Source organism: Mus musculus, chromosome 7 (assembly GCF_000001635.26).
Source record: "Mus musculus strain C57BL/6J chromosome 7, GRCm38.p6 C57BL/6J".
In the NCBI taxonomy this organism is placed as follows: domain Eukaryota; kingdom Metazoa; phylum Chordata; class Mammalia; order Rodentia; family Muridae; genus Mus; species Mus musculus.
This window is the reverse complement of record NC_000073.6, coordinates 49,823,302-49,843,538: the sequence shown is the minus strand read 5'-3', so window position 1 is coordinate 49,843,538 and position 20,237 is coordinate 49,823,302. Positions and strand designations below refer to the sequence as shown.

The 20,237-nt window shown below is 42.5% G+C and overlaps 1 protein-coding gene across 2 annotated transcripts in view; it reads right to left on the bottom strand.

Moving 5' to 3' along the window:
* Nucleotides 1-20,237, bottom strand: part of Prmt3 (protein arginine N-methyltransferase 3) — an 82,946-nt gene that overhangs the window by 17,726 nt on the left and 44,983 nt on the right. For both annotated transcript variants that reach the window (XR_003946565.1, NM_133740.2), the window contains 2 exons: nt 16,644-16,831; nt 14,509-14,595 (listed from right to left, as the gene is read on the bottom strand). Coding sequence is in view for 1 of the 2 variants with exons in the window: in NM_133740.2 (NP_598501.1) it covers nt 14,509-14,595; nt 16,644-16,831 (275 nt within the window). In the remaining variant the exon portion in view is untranslated. The remainder of the gene's footprint in view (nt 1-14,508; nt 14,596-16,643; nt 16,832-20,237) is intronic.

Below are 20,237 nucleotides of genomic sequence, written 5' to 3'. Positions count from 1 at the left end.
ATCCCGAGTCTGCCATTTGAGGCACACGAGGAAGTGAAAGTCAGTGTGTGGCCTTATAGGACAGAACATCCCCGAGCACCAGAACACGGTTTCACGGGAGCTGGCTCAAGCCTCGTGTGGGGGTCACAGAGCAAAGCAGTTATAAACAGAATCATTTAAAAAAAGAAAAGTTTTTAAGCCACATTTTTTTGCTTGTTTACTTTGTATGCATAAAAGTAAACAGTTCATTTTACACTCATACACTTGAGGAATAATGGCTTAGAATTAAACAAATGACTTTTTCATGTGTGTCAGTGCGGCGGGTCTTTTTACAAAGGGACACCCATGTGCACAAGGAAGAAGACAGCAGCCAATGAAATGAAGTCAGTCTAGACTGTATGAGGAAGAAGGAAATTAAAAATCATCATGATCGCTATCACCTGCAGGGGGTAATTCATCATTTCTGTTCCTCTCTGGTATCATGTTCCACCAGCGTGTGGTTACAGCAGATACAATTAGGCAGCTGGCCACAGACGTGGGGGATAATGTGCTTTTGATGGAGTTTATTCAAGCATAGAGAAACAGAGCTTGTAATCCATGCGGCAGGATCTCTGCAGCAAAAGCATAATTCATCTGCTGTGGAGTATTTCTTTCACAATCTCAACACTGAATTTAAACGCCAACAGATGAAGGGTCTGAAGCAAGCAGCAGATAATGCAGGGGGGGTGTTAGAGCTTATACTGTAAACATAACCATGCAAAACCACAGACTCGGTGACACGGCGGCTGAGCAGACACTGGAGCTGTGATGACTGCACAGCACAGAAACCAGCAAATGTGAGAGCTACAGCCTCCTCCCCAAGCTAACTATGCCTTAAATTATAGACTCTTTCTTCTTCAATTAATTTCTATTTTATCCCAAGAGTGGATTTGCATCTCTGTTGCTGTTGTGGTCCCTCTAGGGGACAATGCATGCTAAGTGCTCTGCAACTCCCAAGGGGCAATGCCAGACCGAGTGGTGTTTAGAAATGGACTGAACAACATGGAACACAGCACAACACACAAAATGCCTAACAAGACCTCTTTCTGCAAAAACTCACTACAATACTGACTTATCCCCAGATAATGGCTGGAAGACCTTTTCAAGTTTAGATCATATCCTTCTGATTTAAAATTACTTATTAACATGATTTTAGGAACAAATTGAATCATCTCTTCAGAGTCTAGAGTTGCTTTTTGGAAAAAAAAATCTGATTATGTGGGCTCTGGTATTCTTGCTTCAGTCTCCTGAGTAGGAGGTCTAAGGCATGTACAACTAGCTCACAAAAACACAAATACCTATCATCTGTTACCTAAACACACCTAATTGCACATTCTTCTGGCCTCTAAATAAAAGCTTTTGTTTTATATATTATTATTTTACCTTTAAAATTATTATTTACCTTTAAAAATACTATTACTATTTGGTTCTTTGGAAATAGGATCTCAGACAACACAGACTGATCTTGCTACCTCTATCCTATAAGTTCTGGAATTATGTCACCCATGCCTAGTTTAAAGTCTCTTAATGTATTATGTGCATGAAGAAGAATAACTGGAGTGTACAATGCAGTGAGCTTTAAAGTCGACTACAACTGTGAAATTCATATTCAATTAAGAAACAGAAAACAGCCAGGTGTGATGGTGCATGCCTTTGATCCCAGTACCTTGGAAGCAGAAGCAGGTGAGTCTCTGTAAGTTACAGGGCTGCCTGCTCCATATAGTGGGTGTCAGGCCGGCTAGAGCAACAAATGAGACTGTCTAAAAAAAAAATAAACCAAAAATGTCATCCTAGATGTTCTTGCACATGAAGCCAGACTTAGGCATCCCTGTGCCAAAAGAAACCACTGCACTACTTTCCAAGGGTTCAGGCTAGCTTCTCCAGCACACACATGAACAGAAATAGGACCATAAATCATTTGGTCTTTTGTGTCTGTCTACTTTTCCCTGAGCTTGTCTGTGCTGCTATTATAAAACGTATGTGAACATGGCTTCTCCGAACGGCTTCTGTACTGTACTCATTCTCTCTGTTGCTCCTATGTTGACTGAAAATTTAGGCAGAAAGACTTCAGATGGAGAACTGGTATAAGGAATTTCCTCAGCCTGTACCAGCAGACCCTCTGAAAGCTGTGAGGTTTCTCAGTAATGCAGCAGGTTTTTTATGCTAACACTAGAGGCTGCTGGGTACACTCTGAGTGAGCATTCCTGCTGCTTCCTTCATCCTCATCACTGTCTGTAGGTTTAATCTGCATTGTACCATTTCTTCATTCTTTGATACAGAATCCCCCATAGCTCAGGATAGCCTTGAACTATGCAGCCAAGAATAACCATGAACTCCTGATCCTTTGAGGTTATAGGCATGCACTATCCCAGGCTCTCTCCATCATTTCCTGGATCCACCTCAGCTTGTTACTCATTCTTCCTGCATTTTCATGATCATTTGTAGCTGTGACTGACCTGGAACTCACTACGTGGAACAGCCTGGCCTCTAACTTAGAGATCCACCTGTCTCTGTCTCCCAGGTGCTAGGATTAAAGGCATGCACCACCACACCTACCTGTTTTCTGTTTCTTAATTTGAAAATGAATTTTACAACTGTAGTTGGCTGGAGAGCTCACTGCATTGTTAACAGTATCATCAACTGTGCGATACAGTAACACCTTCTTTCCTTGGGTGTTTCCAGGGTTATTTCATCATAGCAATAGGAATGGCAGCAAGGACATGTCTTGTCCTTGCATCTCTTGAGTTATTTTCTTTTGGCATAAAGCCCAGCTCACAAATCCTTTTAACACTGCTGTATGCAGATCTGCTGCTAACGTGTACTGTATTGAGCTTTAGAATGTCTGGTTCTTTTTCATATTGGGTACCTTATTTTTTAAACATGTTTTAAGCCCTTTTCTCCTGAACATGCCAAGTCTAGCTGATTTAAAGTCTATTTGGACAAAATAGTACCTGTGGCAGCTAGAGCTGACATTATCCCCTCCCGTTTCACCTGATTCTTGATCCATGTTGTCTTCTGTATTTTTAAATCACTGACTGCTTTAGATTATGTTCTATACACTGAGCTATTTTTAAATTGCCAGTAGAAATCATTCTAGGCGTATAAGAATAATCTTCTAGAAAGGTTTTTAAATTTATTTCAGATATGCCCCGGGGAACTAGCAACTCAACATTGTTGTAGAGCACTACTGGGGATCCAGAGCCCTTGGATCATTCAGGGGCTACGAAGCTGGCTGCAGTCGTGACAGCTCTCTGGTGTCTGCTCTGTCCTGTTCTGATGTCAGTCTTTCAGGATTCCCATTACAAAGTCTTAGGAAGACAAGTACACCTTCTATTTGCTAGGGTAGAGGCTACCAGAGGGGCAACATGAAGCTGCTTGGCTGCTTCAAAGTGGCAATACCTGCGGGGCAGAAGCAGCCAAGTCTGACTTCTTTGGGTCTTCCTTCCCTCTCCACATCACCTTTGTTTTCTTCCAACTCTCTATGTGACAGGGTCCCACCTACTGTTGGTCATCCTCAGACTCACTAGGTAGTGGAAGATGACTCTGCACTTCCGATTCTTCTGTCTCTACCTCCCCATTGCCAGAATTACAGCCTGGTTTATGCAGTGGGGAGGGAGCCTGGTCTCCTCGTGTGCTAAGAAGGTACTCTACTAACTGAGCCACATCCCTAGTCCCTCTTTGGGCTTTTTTGTTATAAGTCTTGGACAGTCTAGTGAAACTCTAATACATATATAAAATTCTCCAACGTACAGCATTTCAGACTCCCCCTTTCGTGCTGTCCCCAGAAAGAGGGCCTCTGTTTACAGTCCCTGCACAAGAGACAGATCCTTCGTTGCATTGCTTTTCCCCACTTAAGGCTTCTACTTGTACTTCCATTCACACTGACTGTCCCCCGTTCCCTGCACGAGCACTCACCATCTCAGCGTGCTGTTTGTTCAGTTGTAGGGACAATAGAGACCCCCTCCTTCTGTGCTCAGCTGTACCCTGAGCTGCCTAAACTCTAGCACTGGGAAATGCTGAACAATAGCATGCAGTTAAGATGTTATGATGTACTTGCTCACAGGGGCCATAGCAGTTTCCTTTTGGTTCATTAACTGTAGTCTAACTGTCACTGATAAACAGAGGCACGTGCAGGTCCTCCTTGCTTCGTGTTTCATGTAAGTTTATACCTTTAAACTTAAAACCAATGCGAATGCAAACTAGTTCATAGAAATAATCTCTGATGTCTAGACCAAAGAATCATAGTGCATAGTCACCAAAGAATGCAGAATTACCAAGGTCTTACATAAGGACAATTAGCATGGAGGTGTCAGCCACGAGTGGCACATTTTTTATGAGCCCATTCTCAATTTGCATTATAGAATACAATGCTTGTGGCATCTCCTGAAGGAACATCTTGGGTACAGAGGCCACCTTTTCCCTTGTAGCACAAGACCCAATATAGAGTGTCAGTATTCAGCACACTCGGTTGAATGAAAACTGCCCTGAAAGAATGTTCTGCTTGGGCTTGCATTTAGTCTTGCAGTTCACTGCTTCTTTAGGCCTCTAGCTCCTGCTCCTTCTACACCATCAGTTTCTCATGATGGTTACATTTTTCATGTTGCTCTTCAATGCTGTCCACACATTATTCATGCGAGAGTCCACATTCCATGTCTAGCTTCTCAAATGGAAGAAAATATGATCAGTGGTAGGAATATTTTGTTTCTAACAACATAACTTACCAAGCAGAAGGTTGAGCTTAGACCCAAAGCAAGCCAAGTACCACGGCCCTTTCCCGTCCAGGAGGCTGAGGCAAAGGGATTGCAGGAGGGCAGTCTGCAGGCCTGCCTGGACTACACAGCCAGCTCCAGATGAGTGCCACCATCATAGCCAACACCCAAAGCATCACAGAAAGGAAGTGGCTATGGACTGCTGCAGGTCTTCAAACAGAATCCACTAATACTCCTTGGGGCAGATGGTCAAGTTCCAATGATATTCAGACGGTTGACAGGCACAGGAGTTACTTTCTTTCCCCTTCCTCCCCACCCCATCTTCTTTTAGAGAGGTCTTACTATGTAGACCAGGCTGTCCTTGAACCCACAGAGAGCCACTGGCCTCTGTCTCCTCACCATTCTGGGTTTAAGATTTTCTTTACATGCCTCTGCCTATGAAGACTAGTCTCTTGTTGTACTCAAGGGCAAATTACTTATGACTATTTAAACCAGATGGAGTAAGTGCCATCTAGACCACAAAGGCCTAAATCCCTATAAGCAAATCAATGTGTTAAAAATGAAATAAACATCAAACATTCTTTCTCTGAAAACACGGCACAGAATCATAATCTCAGCACTCAGAGGTTGAGCATGAGAATCCTGAGTAGGAAACTAGTCCTCTTAGTGAACTGTGGCAGGCTCGTGTGGGCAACAGTGAGAGCCTGTCTAAAGACCAGCAAAGAATGCCCAGCAGGAAAGTGTAAGGGAACAACAGGATCATGAATGAAGCACTGTCTGTGTGCCAGGCACAGCAGAACATGTGTGCACGTGCTAGAGGAGCTTAGTGGTATCACTTCCATTTATGAAGTGAAAAGCTCAGAGAAAATGGACCCAATATGGGTAAAAGCTTAAGGTCTGCTCAGAACCACAGTGCCACTCTAACTCCTCTATGAGAACAGAAAGATGGACTGACTCACTGTAAACACTATAAACTACTATAAGCACTATAGGCAGATAACTTTGAGTTATCTGCTTTTTCTGCAACAGAAACTTAGTTTCCAGTTCTTGACTCATATTTCCATGAAGACTGATGCTCCTGTCAATACCCACACTCATGTGAGACGTCTGACAACACCAGGCACTGACAGATTGGAGGGCCAATATTCACAATGGTTTCTGTCATCACTCCAGGGATAGGAGCCTCTATCAAAGAGGAAAACACCTGATCAAACTCACTCACCATCACAATCGAGCACTGCCCACAGATGGATGGGGCAGGGCAGCGGCCTTTTGACATATTAAAAGGGAACCTGCTACTATTGACTAATAGATACTCCACCCTTACACTGTGTTTGAGCCTGTGTGAATACTCTGACACTGCTGAGTCCCAGTATGACCTCGTCCCACCTACAGTCAAAGTAGCAGCTTTCAACACACAGGCTAGGCTGTTTCAGAGCAAATGATGGTGTGATGTCTCTCGAGGTACAGTTCTTCAGTCTGCAAATGTAGATGCTACCTTCAGAAGAACTCTATCCTGATTCCACAGACAAGTCACTCTCAGCTCCAGAGCTACCTACTTGTGAACTTTTAATTCTCTCTGATGATGTGTAAACAGCAAGTTGAACGCTCTGGGCTACTCCCATCATTCTAGTCAAATATAACACGTGGCAGAGCTGACACGATGTAGGAAAGATATCTGACCTTTTAAAAATTAAGATTTGTTCATCACAGAGTTTCCAGGAGAAAATGAACTGAGTGGCTTGAACAGTTGAACTGCAGATGAAGCGAGGGACTTTAACAATGTCCCGTGCTGTGTGCTGGGGTGTCAGAGTCAAGCACCACTCTCCTGGCTCCTTATGAAGACCACAAGTAAGTACAGTTTAGCGAGATGCTATGATGCAGAAGCATGTGAGGGATAAGAAATGGAAAATGGCCATTGGCCAGGCTTGCTGGGGCAGAGAAATCATCTGCACTTTGGTAGTTCCTGTTCCTAGGGATTCCACTTGAATGTTCAGTTGTTGCATTCCATCTGCACACGATACTGCCTAAATAGACTTGCCAATAAGAAACTTTCCAAAAACCTTAGCAAGCAGCATAGGTGAAAAACACACCTGTCAATGGCAATATTTATAAGCTTTGTCAAACAGTGTCAACATCATTAGAGAAACAGTTTCAAAATAGCTTTCCACAAAATGGTTACAATGTAACTCAGGCGTTGGGATCGGAACAAGCCCTGGTTGGTAGGGCACACTACAGCACTCCCCTTACACAGGTCAAAAGGCACATATCAGCAGCCAAGCTTCGGATCCTCGCCTCTCCGTCTGTTCTCCTGTTTCTGTCTCAGTGCGGTCCTTTAAGCTTCACCCAAGGAAGCCATCTGTGATTTTCTGCCTTCTGGCTCTGTGGCTTTATTCTGCCTTTCCTTCATCCCCATTACAAATAAATAAATAAATAAATAAATAAACAAGGGAGATATAAATAAATATATATAAATATATATATAAATAAATAAATAAACAAGGGAGATATAAAAACAAGGGGGGAGATATAAAAACAAGGGAGATATAAAAACAAGGGCGAGATATAAAAACAAGGGAGATATAAACAAGGGAGATATAAAAACAAGGGAGATATAAACAAGGGAGATATAAACAAGGGAGATATAAACAAGGGAGATATATGGAGAAAGAAGAAACAGGACTGAATAAATGTGTGCAGAAGGATCCTGTAGCAGCGTCGTTCTTCCTGGCCAGTTGAGCGCGCGTAAGAATTACTGATGTCATCCTCTTGGTTTTATCTCAAGTTACTTTCTGCTTATGTTCAGCTTCCCACTACCTCCTTTTAAACTGCCCATGTCAATCATGGTCATCTCTTGGCTATGCTAGTGGGCCAGTCTACCCACCAGCTGTCTGCTTCTACTCTGGTCCCTTCAGCTCCACATTCCGGTAAAGTTCTTTTCCAAGAGCTCTTGACCATCTATCCCTTGGCTGACAGAGCATCTTAATCACTTCTCATTTCAGTAAGAGGAAAGCACAATGCAGCAGACAATCTAGAAGGTTCGCCACCTCTGTAAACACAATGGTCTACAGGGTCAAGCCAAGCTAGAATTCTTTCCTAAAAATTAACACATATTTCCTTGCCTGCTGAGTTCTCTGGGGCATGCCTAGCTGCACTGAGTGACCTGCTATCCTCTGCAGACCTCCATTATCCCGCCACCTCTCCACTTCTCATCATCTTCATCAGAGCTGCTGAGCAGGACACATACAGGCTAGAGTGGCATCCACGCCCATCTTCCCTGTCCACTGAGTACTCTGGGGCACCCCCAGCTTCCCTGAGCAGCCTGCTATCACAATGGACCCCCATTCTCCTGCCACCTCTTAGCCCACCTTCATCAAACCTGCTGATCTGAAACCATACAGTCCAAGGATATCCATCAGTGTCCTGCCACGGCTAAGATCAAAAAGTCAAGTGACAGCACATGCTGTCGAGGACGTAGAGCAAGAGGAACACTCTTCCATTGCTAGTGGGAATACAAACTTTTACAACCACTTTGGAAATCAATTTGGTGGTTTCTCAGAAAACTGGAAGTAGTTCTACATCAAGACCCAGCTATACCACTCCTGGGCATATACCTAAAAGATGCCCACTGTACCACAGGAACACTTGTTCACCTACATACATAGCAGCTTCATTCCTAATAAGCAAAAACTATAAACAACCAAATGTTCCTCAACAGAATGGATAAAGAAAATTTAATACATCTATACAATGGAATCCTATTCAGCTACTAAAACCAAAGACATCATGAATTTTCATTACATTTATTTACCCTAAGTTCTATTAAGTGCTTGGATTTAAAAAAAAACTGCAGTATGAGGCAACAAGAAGGCTGCAATACATATTCTTACACATGCATAGGAATGCACTGCTGTGACCTATGCAACTTTTACAGCTGTAGAGGCTGATGAGAAATAGGCCTTTCTATTTCTACATGAAGAGACACCTCAGCAGGTAAAGGTTTTTGGTCAAGCCTGATAACCCGAGTCCAATGTCCAGAAAGCTCATGGTGAAGGAGAGAGTCAACTTTTACAGTTGTTCTCTGAGGTCTTGTTAAAGTAGATAAACATCACAAAACAAGTGAAAATGCAAATAGCATTCTCCCTGCTTTGTTTTGTCACCCATGCTTTTCAGAATGCTGCCTGGCTCAGCACAATGAGACATTTGAGGACACTCTGTTATATGAATGTTCAAATACAAATACCATTAGAGAACCTTCTGGCAACTAGCACCCAACATCAACTAGTATTCGGCAAGTTACTTCTATACACACCCTTTTCCATTTTTGTGCTTAACTATTTTGAAGCAAGTGCCTCACAACATGCCTCCCTAAACAGGACATACTAGGTAATGACAGTGTCCTTACCACATTCGACCAAATGCTCAGGGATTCTTTGGTGTCGGCTGTGAACACAGAACTACCTGTTCAGCTCACTACAAACCCGACGCCTCCAGCTCTTAGCACAGGTCAGTACCTCAGAACGGTGCTTAGGAACAGATACGGGAACACAGGAGGAGCAGAGACCAGAATCAGGCTCAAGTCTAAGTGGATGCCATGGTCATCCTGACAAAGACACCTAACTGCAGCAGAGGAGTCCACGAGAGCCACTCTCCCCCAAAACATAAACAATCGTTAAGGCAGCCTATAACAACATCTGCCAGCTGTCTCCCTGAAATCTGTGACGCAAGTTTAAGACAAATCTGACCATTTCTAAGCAGCACAGATGTGTTTTAATAATTAGTTTGTTTTGCTGATTAGCTTTGCAAGGTCAAAATTAGGTCAGCCTATACCATGGAGTGCCAAGTGCTGATTTACTACCAGGGAATGAGTTTGGAATTAGCTGGTTACCACCATCAGATTTGTCAAAAGCCCTGAAAAAAAGATTTGAAGAACAATTGCAAAGAAACGGGATCCTTCTGTAAGCCATTAGAAAAATGTAAAGCTTGATTAAAAGATAAAACAAAACAAAACAAACAACTCTATGGAATCACTGAGGTTTGACTGTAGACATTTTAAAGTTTATTCTCATAGCGGTGTTATTTGCTTTGAGAGGCTGAACAGCTAGCTTGAAGGCTTGTCTTGACTTAGTACCAAGGTCAAAACTTGTACTCTTAAAATAGCTCCCAGCTACTTAGTAGGCACATCATGGAGAACTACACCAGGCAGTAGCATGAGTTTTAGCTCCTGCTTATCCTGCTTCATGTACTCTGATTTTTTTTTTTAACCTTTAAATTAAAACTCCAGACATGGAGGTGGATTTCTGGCAGATACTTTCTGATTAGGCCTCAGGAGACCTTCAATTCTGCCTAGCCACACTGACCAATCAGCTTTCATTAAGATCACAGCTGAGGAGAATTCAGGCTACACTTCCTCCAGGCAGCCTTCCCTACCTGCTGGGCCCCAACTTCTGAGGCTACAACACTGGGAACCCCTCAGCACAGCTAAGAGAAGGAAAAGCACAAGTCATTTATGGGAAGCAGAGGATGATGCCAGTAACAGTGACCTTGAATTTAACTCTGGATCTCGGAGTAAGAAACCAACTGAGTAAGGAACAAGAATGTCTTTGTTTGAACATTTCATAAGCTCTAAGCATGCTTTAAAAGGGCAACCTCTTCAGAAAATGAACTTACATATGAATGGCATATTAGATATGTCTGAGATAACTGATGGAAAAAACCTAATAAATAACTAATGAAAAACCAGAAAGGAACCCTGGATGCTAAGTCTAAACTATTTTCAGAGAGGTATGTTTCTAGATCACAAAGAAACAGTCCAGCATTGGCTTCTGAGCTGAGGACAAATTCTGGGGACCCAGACCTGGGTCTCTTGGGAAATCTGGAAAAGCCCAAAGGCAGAACCTGTATTCTCTGTAAACAAGTCTGTCACTGTCAGGCACAGGATATAATTGTGTGATTCCTAGCAATACTCAGACCCCAGGGCTCAAACATGGATCACCACAATTCACTGCCACAAGGAAAGACCTCACCATTCCGTTCTCCATGTCTCACAAGCTCTTCCAAGACAGATGTTAGTAATAGACCTTTGTTTAGGTCTTTTAGCCTACTTATAAGTAATAGCATATTAACTAGTTCAGTCAAAACTTTTCCCTGAACAGAGGCTGCTGGGTGTGGTCACACGCTTCCTGTATCCTAGTACTTGAGAGGAAACACAGGACTACTGCAAGCTCAAAGCCAGCCTGGGCTCTCAGTAAGACCCTGGCTCAAGAAAGAGTGAGAGAGCAAGACGGAGAAACAGGGAAGTCAAGTAGCACTCAGCCTTCAGGGAGCACTTTGAAGCTCACCATTTGTCCTGCCTACCAACTCTTCAACAGTCCAATCCTGATGGGGACTTTTCTCTGGATGAAACCTCATCCTGGTGACACGCCCTGCACATTCTGCCTCTGTATCCCTTCCACAGGTGCTGGTCAGACCGTCAGGGCAGCAAACTGTCAACCTGGCTTTATTCTACTATATAGTAACTATCATAACTTTTTTCACTTAAAATTTGTTTGTATTAATGTGTGTGTCTGTGTATGGTATTTGCACGTATGTGAGAATGTCAGGTGTGAATGGGTGCCCAAAGATGCCAGAAGAAGGTGTTGGATCTCTTGGAGCTGGAGTTACAGAGAGTTGTGAGCTGTCATGGAAGTGCTGGGAACAGAACTCAGGTCCTCTGCAAGAGTAGTAAGACTCTTAGCCACCGAGCTCCTTTCCTAGTTCATTAATAATTGTGTTAAGCATGAAATAGAACTGGGAAACTCACAATCAGAAGGAAAGCAAGAGAAACATAGTGAGGGCTGGCTTCAAGAGGCAGCAAATATAGAACTTAAAAATGACTGTAATCATGGTGAAAGAGGGACTGAAGAGATGTTAGGAGCAGCATCACTAGTGAAGAGCACTTGACTGCTATTCCAGAGGTCCTGAGTTCAAGTCTCAACAAACATATGGAGGCTTACAACCATCTTTAATGGGACCTGATGTCCTCTTCTGGTGTGCACAAAGGCAGAGCATTCATTCATACATATCTTGATTAAAGAGAAAAAAACATTAAACTGGTGCTTTAAAAAGAATTGGTTTTGTTTGAGGCAGATCTCATATCAGGCTAGGCAAGGCTCAATCTTGCAGTAATACTCCTGCCTCAGTCTCCTAAGTGCTGAGATTAGAGGCACATGCACCATGCCCAACTGAGATAGTCTTCTATACTGCTGAAGGGTCTGCAGAAACTGTACTGTAAACTCCCCTGTCACAGCAAGAAAGCCTATAGGTATGCAATGATATTAAAGGCAAACTTGGAGGACACAGACGAGCCTGGGAAGATGCTCTCCAGGAATCAGCACTTGATGTGTAAGCAGAGACCTGAGCTGAGGCCCTAGCTCAGCTTTTTCATGAAGAAACCTGAGCATGGCTGTGTACGTCTTATAGTAGCACTGGGAGGGAGAGACAGGTGGATCTACCTTGGCCTCACCATAGCTTAGAAGTTGAGTTTTGGCTTTAATGAGAGACTTTGTTACAAGGTAACCTGAAGGCAAGTGAGGAAGGCACCCAATGTCCTTCTCTGGGGCATGCACATGTACACATGCACACATGCACACGCGCACACACACACACACACACACACACACACACACACACATTATATATATATATATAAATAAAAATAAACAGCAAAAAACTAGAATTTACAAGATGAAGCTACTTGTTTTAGTTTTATACTCAACAAACTTTAGTAATTAAAATTGCTTAGAAATGTTCATTCTGTGTTTGTCTGTGGGCTACAGAGGGGGTTGTGCAAAGAAAAGGTATCTGCTCATGGAAGGCTCTAACCACCCTAAGCCCTATCAGCCCACACCATACATGCTGTGGAAATCAAATCCTAGGGGTATTCTTGTTATTTTGAAAAATCCAATTTTCTCTAGTTTTTTAATTAGACCACAAATTTGGAATCTCATTAGAAGACAAATGGTTGTGCATATATTTAAACAACTTCTTAGAAACTGTCTACCTTGTCACTATGTAGTCTGTTTCAGAATGAGAAATCCATAGAGTTTATTTCTTTTACTTAAAAGCAAGAAACAAGCTCCTGCTCTCACTCCCAGCCCTCTACCTCCACCAACACTGGTCACCAGGGCTGTCTGTCACCAGCTCACTGGCTCTGCCTATCACCAGTACTGCTCAAATAGAAGCGGAACAATTCAAATCAGATACCCATACTCTGAAATATGTCTGCACTGGATTATTCTTCATGAACACAGGGGCTGCCTCAGAAACTATGTTTATACAATAGCTCCAGAGTACAGAGGGGTCATACAGACACAGAGGTGAGCCAGGCTGTAAATTACAATGCTCACTAGCAGCATTAGGTAGAAATATCCTACTCATGTCAGGCTCCTGATCATGTGAGTGTGTTATGAAGGAATGGGTTTGTTGGAAATGCAGATGATTAACCAAACATCTCAGGCCTCTCCAGGAGATGGGATTTAAAAACTCTAAGATCTATTTTTTTCTTAAAAGGACTTTCTTATCATTATATGAGTGCAGATCAGGGGCAACTTGAGAAACCAATCTCACCTTTCACTTTTATGAGTCCTGAGAATTGAGCCCTTTACCAGTGAAGCCATGACTCCAGCCCAGGATTTCCTTTGTATTTGCTGCAAAGGAGACATGCATGCCTACTTCCTAACTAAATCTAGCTCTGTCTTGGTTTGACTGCACAAGGATTCTCCGTTCAACAGCTGCTGGAATACTGGTTTGCCATGTCTAGAGTGCAATGCATTCCACCTGATTCAGATGCATTTGTCGTATGGCTTCCAGCGGGCCTGCACTGTCTTATGTGTTAAGGCTTCCTCATCTTTTGGTGAATCGGACAATCCCACCAAGGAACAAGGTTTTTTAGGGGGCAGGGAAAAGGTAGAACATTTTGTGCATGTAAAACCTGAGAGCAGTTTCCACTCTTCATCAGTACAATGCAGCACCCTAGACCAAGCCAACCTAAATGATCACAACAACTGAGAGTCAGAATGTTCCATGCACACGTGTTCAAGGACTGCCACCTCCTGTCATCATAGGAAGAGTATCAGAAATTCTGTGATGAGACATTCTCAGAGGCATTAACATTCTACATAGGAATACCTGCCTCTCGGTTGAAACTTCTCACAATTCCCTGACAGCTTGGGCTTACATGGCCTGGATTCCTCCACACAAGTATGCTGTCCCTACAGAGATAGAACTAGGCTACACAGTGAGACTCTGTCTCGATAAGCAAACAGACCTACATTCTGGGTCAAATGAGTATTTGGGTCCACCTATCATTTTACGTCTAAATTAGGTGTGGGGACCTACTGCGAGGCATACAGCAAGAACTTTTGTTTTTAAAGATAAAATGGAAAGTTCTCCATTAAGTATGATAGATAATATCCAAAAAAGGAAAGAAAAATAAAAAACCAAGATTACCCACGTCTGTCTACTAACTAAACTAACTGTAGGAAACATGCCTGTCTAGTGCAGCCATCCTTCACCTCCTGCGGGCTGAGACATCAGGCACTCATCACCATACCCAGCTGCAGTGACTTTTCTGAATTCTACTCATCTATTAAGCAGATCTGTCCAGTGATAGCAAAGGCAAAGACAGTCTGTCAATGGCAATAGCTGTTTTCATTTATCACAAGCCTGGTAATTAATTCATTACTCTGCCAATCAACTACACTGCCAATGAGATCTATGGAAGCGGGAAGGGTCAGCTTACCGTGCACATGGCCGTCTTTGTGGTTCTCAGGGTAAAATCTGAAGAAAACTCCAAGTCTGAGATAGACGTGGTGTGGCAGTCTATGTGCTTCCCATCCATCGGAAAAGAGAAAGAAAAAGATCAGTAAACAGGAGCAGCACAGCCTGGCTGAGCTAAGACAGCTGCAAACCAGTGTTTCCTAACTCCTAACCACACACCATTCTGAGGGTTCTTTCCAAGCTAAAGGAGTATTAACAGTTAGTTAACGGTTCTCTAAGTCAAGTTGGTATCTCCTACTTTGATTTCCTGTAAGCAATAATATCTTTGAAACCATGCTTTGATCTATCTGCCATTTTGCTGACATACTAAAGACTTCCAAATTTAAAACCTAGTGTTCTGTGCTTGATCCAAGATCATCTTGCATCCTATCACTACACACTACCCACATCTGCTGTGTTTCCAGTTATGACATTAATCTTCTTAGAGGAAATGGTAACTTGAAAACACATGCTGGTGAAGGGGAAGACTGTCAGGAAAAATTCACCTCTCAATGTATTTAAAGGTGTTTCTTGAATAGCAGGAAAAGCCACAATAATTCAAACCAAACAGTAGAACTGAAGATTTATCTTCGAAAAAAACAGCCCATTTCTTTGTGTTCTGTCCTGGCTCAAGTTCTCCAGGTCACTTTAGGAAGGGGTGGCAAGTGACAGAATTTATAGCCATAGCCTGGGACATTACTCTCTTTATAATAGTTGAAAAATGTTTTAAAGAAAGTTATAGTGTAGGGGGCTTTTAGGTTTAGGAAGAATGGGAACAACACTGAACAGGCAAGTTTGATATCACAGAGCATCCACTAAACAAGGTGGAGTTTCAGTCTTAAACCACAGTAGTTTAAAGGATCAAGCAAAGTCAGCACTCCCTCCCCCTACTTCCTCCTGCGCTGCAGTAGAGCCAAGGTGGCAGTAACTGTTCCCCTCTGCTCTGATTCAAACAGCTCCACACACCTCCTCCTACCAGGGTACCAGAGCATGAAGCAGGCCCATAGTGGCCATCAGTACACCAGGGCACCCAGCAGCTTCACAGTTAATCAGGTCTGCTTGTTGAGGAGTCTGCTTTGTGCAGAGAATAGCTATGTATTACAAAGGAAGGAGACACTGCCCTAAACCCACAGCTAAACCTTCTCACACTTCATTATGTGTGACTCCTTCTGCCAAGCTATGGTGAGCCCATGTGAAAGCAACAGTCCTGGTAAATCCATAGGTTAACAGCACAAAAATAAAACAGAAGGACTTAATGAGGATATTTCAACATAGCTGCCTGTAGTCCCAGCTAAGTTCATGCTAATTACTCTAATGAGGCTGGAAGAAGTCTGAGTAAGAACTTAAGACAGTGGGATATAAGATGGGAAGAATGATCTGAGAGTGAGGAGGATCGTGAGTTGGCCTCTGAAGATCGTGAGTTGGATCCCAGACATTGGACGGTTGGAGATTGATTTTTGCTTTGATTGACTGTGCCCTGATATTTTCCCTCTTGAAGGAAGAAACTGTTTTAGTGGAGCCCACAGTTAAGAGAGTTTTAATTGTAAAAAGACTTTGGATTTTAAAAGAGATGCATATTTTAAAGAGATTGAAATTTTAAGAATATGTAAAGACTGTGGGACTTTTAAAGTCTAGCTCCACGAGGCTAGACTACATATAAGTAATTCAACCAGCTCCTCAACTTGGCTCTGAAAGCTGATAAATGGAGTAAGGAGAAGTGATTCTAAGCAATGATGGCCTAGAAGCAAGTTTGAGCCTGTTTTAGAGTAAATTAGAATCAGAGACCCACATGGAAAATCAGTAAGAAGATATCCTCTACTGTGACCCTGTGTCCTTGGGTCAAAAAACCTTTGAACTAAAAGTATTGTATTTTTTTTTTTACCTGAACCAAGCATCTAGCTTCTCAAACGCCATAAACAATACAGTATACTACCTGAACAGCACTCACTTTGTAGTAAAAGCAAGTGATAATGTAAAATGTGTGGCAGGATGCACACAGGCCATATGCAGACACTTCCTCCTTCTGCATAAGGGTTTTCTGCATACCTATGGACGGTGGCTTATGCAGGGAGTCCAAGCATCAAGCCCCACAGACACAGGCAATGCTCACACACCTACCTTGATATCACAAGGGTCTGAAATAAGAGTCTTGTGATCCACAACTTCCACAACAGCTTCCGGTATAACTGCTTTCTTCATGCAGGACATGTTGAAGCCATAGACGTCATCCCAGAAGGCAATTCTATCGGCGTGCTTGCTCACATCACTCACAGCTACAAGGCTGATGGTGCAAATGTCAGGGTAGACTAGAATAAAGAAAATGTACATATATGTAACAACTTCTTTTCAATGAGAGGGTGGTTTTAAATGAGTAAATGTAAATATCAAACCTATCTGCATGGACTACTTAGCAGGGAGAGATCAATGAAGACAGGAGATAGAGTTACCCCAGTGCCTATAATCATGATGGTAAAGTAAAGTCAGCATCCCAGCAATAGGCTCCTATTAAAATTACCAAAGCAATCTTGAAGCAAACATACTAATATTAAAGATTAAAATATGACAACCTAAAAACATCCCTCTAAATTACTATTTCACATATCCCCCTAAAGTACATAAAAAAAGGAAAAACTACCCAGAAAAGTACATAGTGCCACAGAGGGGGGAAAAAAAATCACCCTGGAGTTTTATAGGCAGGTAGAGGAGGAGCTCATACTATACTTTCATTTAATATAAAATGATCATTAAGTAAGTTCCAATCTAAATTAAATATTGTGGATATAAATTCCTACTCTCAAGAAATTTGTACGTATCTATTTGAGACAGGATCTTATGTCGTCTAGACTGGCCTCAAAGGAGAAATTATAAGGCATTGTAGATCACCCAGCAAAACCAACAAATTCAGACAAGCTTTGGCAGGAAAAGCTGGCTACCATGTAAGAAGGGGACCAGCCCAAGAGTGAGGATGGGAAGAGCCATCTAACAGCGTGAGAGAGTGCATCAGTCACTATTAAGAGTTGGCACTCGCGGTCTAACTAGACAACAGAGACACAAGGCTTGAAAGGGCTCTCCAAACCACTGTCATGAACTGGACTTTATTTTAAGAATGATAACTCAGGGAAATTTTTATCTAAGGTAGCACTGTGATCAGATTCCGATTTTAGAACAACCATCTGAAGTGCTACGTGAAGAATGATTGGGAAGCAAACAGACAAGTTAGAAAAGTTAAGATCTGGGTGGTGAAAATCAAGTCAGACTATGGCATGAAAAGGGAATGGAACTGAGAAGCAGCTGGGATGTGGCATTCAGGCATGAGCAGCTGAGATGAGAAGGGGTCAGGAACAGTGCTGACTTTAGCAGCTGAGCAGACTGTCAGCTTTTACAGGGCATCAATATGGGCAGACCCAGGGAGAACAAGTGTATTGCTTTAGGCACCAATGAAAATGCCAATGAAAAGATGAAACGTAAGAGGTGGAATTATCTGGGCCTGAGACACAAAACTCAAGACACAAGCATGCAAATACAAACACAGCAGAAGCCTATGAGACCCAGCACCAAATGTGTCACCAGTGCCAGAATTTATGGCACAAGAGAAATGGCAAAGGGGACTGAGCAGAGAAGGAAGACAGCTAAGATAGCACTAAAGGGGCACTAGGGAATAATTCAGAACTAGAAAAAATTCTGTGAGATAGTGAAAACATGTAGTTTATACACATGACAAACAGGACAGTGTTTCTTGTGACTTGCATGGAAATTAACTTTTCTTGTGAATAGTTCAAGCACCAACTTTTAGGGAATTCATGAATCCAAAAAAAAAAAAAAGTCAGTTACATGTTTTCATATCATCAGCTAATCTTCAGACTTAGAGACAACCTTCTACCTCACCCATAGAAACTATATTATCCAAAGACAATAGCTCTAAGTTATCTTTAAAATAAAGGCCAGAATAAGATCTGTATCAAAGCAGGACACATGCTGCCTCTCAGTTTGGTTTCTGCAGTTACTTTCCAGGGGCTATGCACAAGATTGTGCTGGCTACACAGGGCTCTGCCCTCCTCCTCCTTTAGCATGGCAAGCTCTCTAGCTAGTTCCATTCTAAATTCCTCAAAAAAAAAAAAAAAAAATGTTGCTACGATCTGACTAACGACAGACCCACCATGGGCACTACAGTTAGTTCTGAGCCACATCCTTCACATGTTGTGAAACAGGGAAGACACAAATGGATCTTGAGGCAGTGTTGGGTATCTGGCTAGCTTCTCATACCCTTTACAGGCCTTTGTGGCACAGCTGCAGCTTTCTGCACTATGACTCAAGGAACAGAGGTCAGCAAACATCTTTGGTAAAGCTACCACTTTAGATTTTTGGGAGCCATTTGTTTGTTTTGTTGAAATGACTACTTTCTGTGGTTATTATGAAAGCAGAATGGCTATCTGTATTTAATAAAGCCTTGTCCCCAACACAGGCAGTGGGTCAGACCCAGAGATCCTGCCAGAGAAGAGGTGCGACTTCAAGGCTGTTGACTGTCACTATTAGAATACCACTACTCTATAGATCAAGGAGACCAAACATATTGCAGCATTCATTGTACATGAAGTGGATAGTCACGCGATTTAGTATAGTTCATGAGGCTCTGTCTTAGACCATGATCATAAACCCTGACTGCGTTGTGTTTTTGTTTTTTTAATGCCATCATTGGAGTTTGGCAAACCACAGCTTTTTTATCAACCCAGCCTGCTTCCTGGGTTTGTTAACTCACTGTAAGACCACTGCTCTAGTGTGCTTACCCATCATCTACAGCTGTAGTGTGCTACAGTGCCAGCTCTAGAGAAAGGGGAGGGATGTGGCCTGTCACACTGAAAATACAACCTGGACGGTTAACAAAAGCTGCCGATCTGCCACCCTCTCAAGCTGCGTGGTGTGCTAGAGACACTGTGGAGAGCAAAGATGGCACCTTCATGAGGAAAACTGTAATGGACTCCAAGCTACCATTAGAGAAAAAGTCAAGAGCAGAATGTTGTTTCAAGTGCTGAAGCACAATTTTCAAGCTAATTATATTTCAAAGGTATAAAAATCCTGGTTTTTAAATTTTTTTTATTTTTGAACTTAAAATGATTTTCTCATCTCTCAGAAAGACATGAATATTTATAAAGACTTGTGATCGGTGCTAGAGGGCAGTGGGGTTCAGCACCTACCTCAGCACAGCTGCCTAAACCCTGGGCCGGTGCCAGAGCCCCACGACCTTCTACCTTCACATTCTCACATACTTGTCACTTGGGTTTCTTTTTGTAAAATAGAAGCTATAATTGAATAATTATGCCTGCCTATAGGTGAAAGCAGCCAAGTGCTGATTGGACAAAAGCAGTCAGTTACCAGACCATTTATAAATCCATGGCTTTGACATCTGTGTCCTTCTCGATTCACTGCCCAGAACTCATCTGTCATTGGAACGGCTCACGGGGTGAGCAGAGTAAGATGGGGACTCCTTTATCCCTAGGGACGGCCTTACAAACTTCTGGGCCTAAAGGAGGTATGCAGGAATACAGTTCCCACAAAATGCAAGCACACAGGAGTCAGTTCATTGTGAACACTTGCTGATTTACAGAGCAAGAATAACTGAGAATACACACTTGGGAGCTGGATTTATTCCTCTATATTACCTTATAAATAGTGATCAACTCCATTAGTTTAGGTAGACTTAATATATACTTGGAA